The sequence below is a fragment of the Coenobita brevimanus genome, chromosome 28, assembly GCF_032717465.1.
Source record: "Coenobita brevimanus isolate Jiangsu-jjx chromosome 28, ASM3271746v2, whole genome shotgun sequence".
NCBI classification, from domain to species: Eukaryota; Metazoa; Arthropoda; class Malacostraca; order Decapoda; family Coenobitidae; genus Coenobita; species Coenobita brevimanus.
Genome location: NC_136981.1, coordinates 7,512,414 through 7,519,913, shown reverse-complemented (window position 1 = coordinate 7,519,913; position 7,500 = coordinate 7,512,414). Strand labels below are relative to the sequence as shown.

The 7,500-nt window shown below is 41.9% G+C and overlaps 1 protein-coding gene across 1 annotated transcript in view; it reads left to right on the top strand.

The window, feature by feature from the left end:
• Window positions 1-3,904: 3,904 nt before the first annotated feature.
• Window positions 3,905-7,500, top strand: part of LOC145394664 (crustacean calcium-binding protein 23-like) — a 12,724-nt gene continuing 9,128 nt past the window's right edge. The window contains exons 1-2 of the mRNA XM_080268437.1: window positions 3,905-3,988; window positions 4,265-4,407. Of these exons, the coding sequence (XP_080124563.1) occupies window positions 3,905-3,988; window positions 4,265-4,407 (227 nt within the window). The remainder of the gene's footprint in view (window positions 3,989-4,264; window positions 4,408-7,500) is intronic.

The following is a 7,500-nucleotide window of genomic DNA, read 5'->3' as shown; positions in this document are numbered from 1 at the left end:
AACGAGGAAGGACATAACCTGAAATTATCTCAAGTGTTCTCGGAAGTGCCATGAGAGGGTCGCGACGTCATTTCTTAAGTGATTTATCTTACTTGTTTCACCACAGTTCTCAGTAACGAAGCTCCCTAACGCCTCTCCCATACCGATTTGTTTTTGGATATGGGTGGTTGGTATCCTCGTGTACTTTAGGTGATGCCAGGAGAATTTATGTAACACAGAGGAGGAAGTGAGGTGTACTGAACGAAATAAATGGCTTAGGAAGAGATGTTAGGGAGCTTCCTCAACCTACGAGGGGGGGGAGGGGGGGAGGGGAAGAGCGTTATATGTGGACTACCCTTTATTTTATTATGGATAGATAGATAGATTCTCTCTCTCTCTCTCTCTCTCTCTCTCTCTCTCTCTCTGTCTCCTAAGCTGAATTAAATCGTCCTCCTCCACCCTCCTAGGCTATTTCTCGTGTGTTGTGGTGGCGGCTCAGCGTTATTAATGTCTATCCTGCTTCATTTAGTCATTCCCTAACTCCCTAACACTTTACCTAAGCAATTTATTTTATGTACTTCACCTTACTGTACTTCACCTCTCCTGTGTTACACAAAGCCTTGCAGTATCGCCACATTCTGCAAAATTAACGCACAAGGATATTAACTAACCATACCCAAAAATAAATCGCTAAGGTAGAGGTGTTTGGGCCTACGAGATAGAGGTGATGTCATGGGACTGAACTCAAATGTCAGCATGTCAGCAACCCTATCGTCAGCACGTCAGCACGCATTCAGCAAAACATCGCGGTGAAGCGTGCAGTCATACACAATACACGTATATACGTAGACATGGTTGGATATATGTAGCACATGTATATGTAATAGTAGTGGTAGTAGTAGTAGTAGTAGCTGCAGTAGAAGTGGTAGTGGTAATATTATTATCATTATTATTATTAGTAGTAGTAGTAATAGACGTAGTAGTAGTGGCAGAAGTAGTAGTAATCCGAGGCTTATCTGAACGTGAGCCCAGTGGACCGCGGATTGGCCGGCGGCTGGTCTCGGTCCAGCCCACCACCTGTCGCTCGACCAATCGCCGGCTCGACGGCGGCCGGACTTCAACCACCACCCCAGACAGGAGGCTTGTGGACGGCGGCCGCTCACTCCGCCGCTGCGGCTGCAGTCCAATCATCGCCTTGACGGAGTGTGGACGGCTACTGCACAGAGTGGGCGGCGACCGGCCTCCGTCCGGATGGCAACCACCGCTTAAAAATCAGGTGTCGCCGACCAGTCGCAGTCCGTAAGCCGGCCAGATGCAGTTCAGGCGCCCACCGGGCGGCTTCCGTGCCACGACATCGGTGGTCGCGGGGAGGTTTTTCGTGCAGCACGAAAAACCTCGCGACGATTTTTTGGTCGCCATGGTTGCCTGCGGCTCGACCGAGACATATGAAGACCGGTTGTAAACCTCACCAAAACCATCCACGACTTGCAGGTCGCGGGTGGCTTGCGATAAGTCGTACCTGCAGTGTGACTGGGGCTTTATTCACGTCAGGTCTAATGTATGCCATGAATATATAGTGAATAAATGAATATAAACAAAAATGAAGAGGGCAAAGGCTGGTGTTTGTCTGTGATGAGGGAATTGTGTGTTGGTGGAACTTTTAAATATTGATGGTTCAAGGAATGTGTGTTTTGAGGAGACGGTCATATAAATATACTGGAGTTTTACGATGGGTGTTGCTAAGAATATTTTAAGGAGGAACTGGTCACACCTCTTTCCCTAGAATTGGGGGCGCGGGAGGTCAGTGGTAGAGCATCGAGCTCGTGGCCGGGGGATCGCAGGCTCGAGCCTCGCCCGGGGCTACCGTTGCCGAGAGGGGTAGCTCCCTCCTGTAACCTAGCGGGGCTATATGATCCTTAATGCCTAGCTCGGGGAATTCATTTCTCCATTTCTTTCCCTAGAAATGTTTGACATCCTTCATTTCTTAACCGGTTAGATAATCTATCGGTCTATCTATCCATTTGTTTATTACACACTAACAGTATACCTCACTAGACCTTGCGCTGGCCTAGATTATTTATAAGGCCACGGTGCCACGCGCACATGGCAGTCGCTTACACGCACGGCTCGGGACCTCACTCTTCTCTACGCTCACAACTTACCTCTGAGAATCTTGCTTGAAGTATCACTTAGTACGGCTCTAACGTTTTGCTTGGACAGAATTAGAAAAATGAGGCTTCAAAGATTGTCGTTGGTAATTGCGTTGGTTTTGTGTTGCCACCCTTGCAAAATCCTCAGCAACGTTATATCACGTTCACAATTCCCAAGTCAACCACCTTCACACCAAGAGCAAGAGTAAGTGAAAGAAAAGACTTGTCATTATTCTTTTTTGTTCTCTCTGAGAGAGAGAGAGAGAGAGAGAGAGAGAGAGAGAGAGAGAGAGAGAGAGAGAGAGAGAGAGAGAGAGAACCAAGTAACCTTTAACTGCATGATAAATGGTTCCCCAGTGAGCCTTGTTTCTGAACATTATGTATATATATATATATATATATATATATATATATATATATATATATATATATATATATATATATATATATATACACACACACACACACACACACACACACGCACACACACACTCGAAGGTAAATAATTTTGTTTGAACACTGTATTTTGTATATTACATAAATTTCCTTCATGTTCTGTTGGTAAAAACAAGCATACACATTAATGAAAAGTTACTGGATACAAAAATACATGAAAAGTTAAAAGAAATAAGAAAACAGACATACGTAGACACGAAAAGATGTAGGAAATACGAAAAAGTTATACATATACGAGTACATGAGAAGTTAATGTAGATAATTATTCACACACATCGTCCACCGTTTCAAAATGCAGTGACGGAACTGTCCTATCTTTTTTTAATTATTTATTTTTTTTACCGAGTGTGTATCTAGGATTGGCAGCCCTAGTTGCTTACGTTATCATTGCATAGTCAAAGAGTGCAGCGCTATAACAACTGCCACTGTAATGCCGCTGAAATATTAAAAATAAACTGCGAAAAAAGAAAAGCTTGAGAAAGATAAAATAGTGGTAAAAAGATAATGAATTTCAATGAATCACAAAAAAACATCAAAAAAAAAAAAAACTGAAAATATCTTCTTATAGAATATGACCAAAAACTAATACGTATATTGAGAATAAATATGATTTTAAATATTGGAACTAGTACAGTAAAATGTTGCAAAAAAGAAGGAAAATCTTTAAAATAACAGTTGTATATTAAAGATATGCAATAAAATAGAAAACAAGATAAAAATAAATAAAATGATAACAAGGTAAATAACGATAATGAAGTTCAATGTAGGTAAAATATATAAAACCTTTTAAGAGAGTATATGAGTCAAGAAAAAGAAATATCATACTTTAAAAAATGATATTTAAAATCATCAATAAAAACTACATCAATCCCACACGTAGATGCGAAGTACAAAAATATGCATAGAAATTACAAGGGCCGCTATCCTATCTCCTGCTATCCTCACGTCTTTGTACCCACATTATACGAAAGGCAACAACATCTGAATTTCCTCCTAGAATATCCGCTTCACATTAATATCTAATCAGGGCAGCAGCACTATTGATAAGTGTGATTTCCAACAAATATGGGATGTTAGTTCAGATAAGGGGTTGTATATTTTCTTTAGTTTCCTCATGTGCCTTGCTTGGGTCAGAGTATGTGGTGTATTATTATTATTATTATTATTATTATTATTATCCATCCATCCATCATCCAATCCTACATCGCCCCATGAGGAGCGTAGGATTATTATTATTATTATTCTCAGTAGTAGTAGCAGCAGCACTTCAAGTTAATACGTAACGTGAACCCGGTTGACTGAAGGCTGTAGTTGCTCTCATGCTGCAGTCTGCCAGCTGGCCGGTCTTAGGAGCTGCGGGGCCCAGTTGGGTTTTGGAGGGGCCCCCATGGTTCACACCCAAGGTCTGTAGAATCATAGAGATATAAATAACGTCGCTTATAGACTTTATATCTCTCTTGTAGAATGGAAAGAAATCAAAATGTGGGCTTAAAAAGTGCATGTGAAGTAATAGACCAAATAGATCTAAGCTACATTCTAATATAAAATTGCATATATGTAAGCCTACGAGTAAACAAACAAAATGTGTAGGTCACCTTTGAAAATACACAATTCTCTGCAAAACGTGCAATGTGGTGTTAGATGTATGTTGCAATGTGTTACTGTGTGTACTTGTAAAGACTAGAGTAGATCAGGCTTACCCTAGCTCCCTGGCGCGGGACACCCTTAGGCACGGGGCCCAATCGGGAGCAATTGGTCCAGTTGGCTTAAAACCGGTACTGGTCCTCCATCCTCCTTTCGTGGGGATCGCGAGGGAGTTGAGGTACAGTACGTTTGTATAACCAGGCAGTGGAGCCGGCCAGCCATTCCGATGCCACCGCGTGACGGCATCCCTGTATTGCTTGCTTTAAGGACTCCCTTGTAATAGATAAGTTAACCTAAGCCTTTTAGTTAGTATATGTTGACTGGATGTATGTGTGTTTAAGTGCAATTACATATGCATGCATGCTCGTACATGTATATATGGTGTTATATACTGTACTATGATTTCTTTATGTATAAATCTCTATGTCATCATCATCATCATCATCATCATCATCCGGACCTCCTTTCCCACCCTAGGGCAGGGTGAGGAGTAGCAATGTCCAGACAGCCCAAATTTGCCCAATCCAATGGGCCACGCTTCCATTCACTCATCGTTCAAGCCCCCCGGAATCCTGGCTATATCGGATACGCCAAAAAACATTCACCACATTCTGTAGCTTCACATATCGTATCCGACAGAGTCAATCCAGACGCTGCCACGTTAAAAAAGGGTTGCCAAGATCCCTGATCATGCACTTCTCCTCACAACATTCATCCAGCCAGCTCGATTTCCTGTCAGTTCCCTAGCCTCACCGACTTCCAAACCTCTCTTCCTCACACATTCATTCACCGTATCTCTCCACATTCTCCTTGGCCTTCCTCTCCTCCTCCCTCCTTCGAATTCGCTCAGATATACCCTTTTCACTACTCTATTGTTATCCATTCTTTCCGCATGACCATACCATCTCAGTACACTCTCTTCGATTCTGGTGTCCACCAAGTTCCTCACTCCGCATCTTTCACGAATCACATTATTTCGTATCCTATCCACTCTCTGTACTCCACATACATTCCTCAGCAGTTCCATCTCCACTACTCTTATTCTTGACTTTTCATTTTCATGCCACACCATAGTCTCACATCCATATGTTAAAGTTGGCACTAACACTCCTTCATGTAAGCCTCGTGCAGCTGCAACACTCAAGCCTCTGTTTCTTATCAAGGCCTTCATTGCACCAGCCACTCTTCTTCCTTGTGTCACTCTACCTTCAACTTCTTTTGCACATTTTCCTCTCTTTTCTATCACTGTACCCAGGTATTTGAACTCTCTCACCAGTTCCAGTCTCTCTCCATTCACTGTTACATCGCACTGGGAGTCACCTTCTCTCTCAATAACCACCACTTTACTCTTTTCTACATTTACTCTCAAGGCACGACGCTTACAGACAACAGCAAAACTCTGCACGAGCCTACCAAGTTCTTGTCCGGTACATGCAAGCAGTACTGCATCATCAGCATACAATAAATTTGAGATATTCCATCCATCACCATTCATTACCAACGCCATCCCTCTCTCCATTACTAGTGTCTTTACTTCTCTCATCACCCCATCCATATATATATATTGAACAACCATGGGGACATCACACAACCTTTTCGCACGCCCACACCGATAGTGAACCATTCACTTAGATGCCCATTAATCCTGACACATTCTTCGCTACCATTATAAAAACTCTTGACGGCACCTAGCAGCTTACCCTCTACTCCGTACATGCGCAAAACTTTCCACAATCCTTCCCTGTCCACTTTGTCATATGCTTTTTCCAGATCCATGAATGCCATAAACACCTTATTGTCCTTCTCACAAGACTTCTCTACTATCTGTCTCACTGCAAATATTTGGTCCACACATCCTCTGTCACTCCTAAAGCCACCCTGTTCATCACTTACTAGGACTTCTTATATCTCTCTCACTCTCTCTATAATAATTCTTCCATATACCTTCCCTACCACTTATGCCACGATAATTCTTGCACTCACTTCGCTCACCTTTATTTTTGTAAAGGGTACAATCACAGCCTTCTTCCACTCTGCCGGCACAGTTTCACTTACCCATGCCTTCTTACATATCTCCAACAAGCACTTCATTCCACTCTCCCCACTACACATAAGCATCTCTGCATACACCTCATCAACCCCAGCTACTTTCCCATTTTTCAGCCGCTTCACAGCACTCTTCACCTGTGCGAGTGTCACGTCTCCTGGCACTGCATTCCTTCTCTGCACACCTCCAAAACCAGTCATGTTTACAGCCGCTCTGCTCTGTCTATCCCTATTCATCAGGCTTTCAAAATATTCTTTCCATCTGGTCCTTACTTCATCTCCATGGGTTAATAATCTACCAACTACATCCTTCACACAATCACACTCTGACCCAAGCAAGACACATTAGGAGACTAAAGAAAATATGCAATCCCTTATCAGAATTAACATCCCATATTTATTGTAGAATTAACACCCCGTATTCTTTATGCATAAGGGTATATTTATAACATTTAATTCTATCTATCTACAGTATGTATGTATGTATGTATCTATCTATCTATCTACCTATCTATATCCGGAGTTGTATATGTGTAGATCCATCTCCGTCTATCAGTTAATCTATCACTCAGTCAGCCAATCAGTCACTATCTCCATTTATTTGTCTATCTATTTTATATCGATCTATCTGTCTATGTACCTATCTATTTCAATATCTATCTACCATGTCCTGGGAGTGAGGACTTAAGTTAAATTACTAGGCTGGTTTGAGTAAGGTTAGGGTAACATGCTATTCATACGTATACATACATATTAGATGTATACCTGAGTGGATATATTGCACTAATAGCATATGTTAGATCTGGTTACGTTTGATGGATCAAGTTCGGTTCGGTGGGGTTGGCAGCTGCAGGAATGTGTTATGCTCTTCCATCCAATATATTCCCAATATTTCGGGAATCGAACCCGGGACTCTCAGGTGAGAGCCAGGCAGCATACCACTACACCACGACCAGGTAAAAGTTATCTCACATTGTCACTATCTGATTCCCGGCATATTGGTAATATATTGGATGATTTTTCCTGTGTACAAAACAGGCTTCTCTCCTCGTGTTATGCTCTGTTTGTAATGCGTGCCCTTGCATAAGCGCGCGCACACACACACACACACACACACACACACACACACACACACACACACACACATATATATATATATATATATATATATATATATATATATATATATATATATATATATATATATATATCAACCTATAGTTAC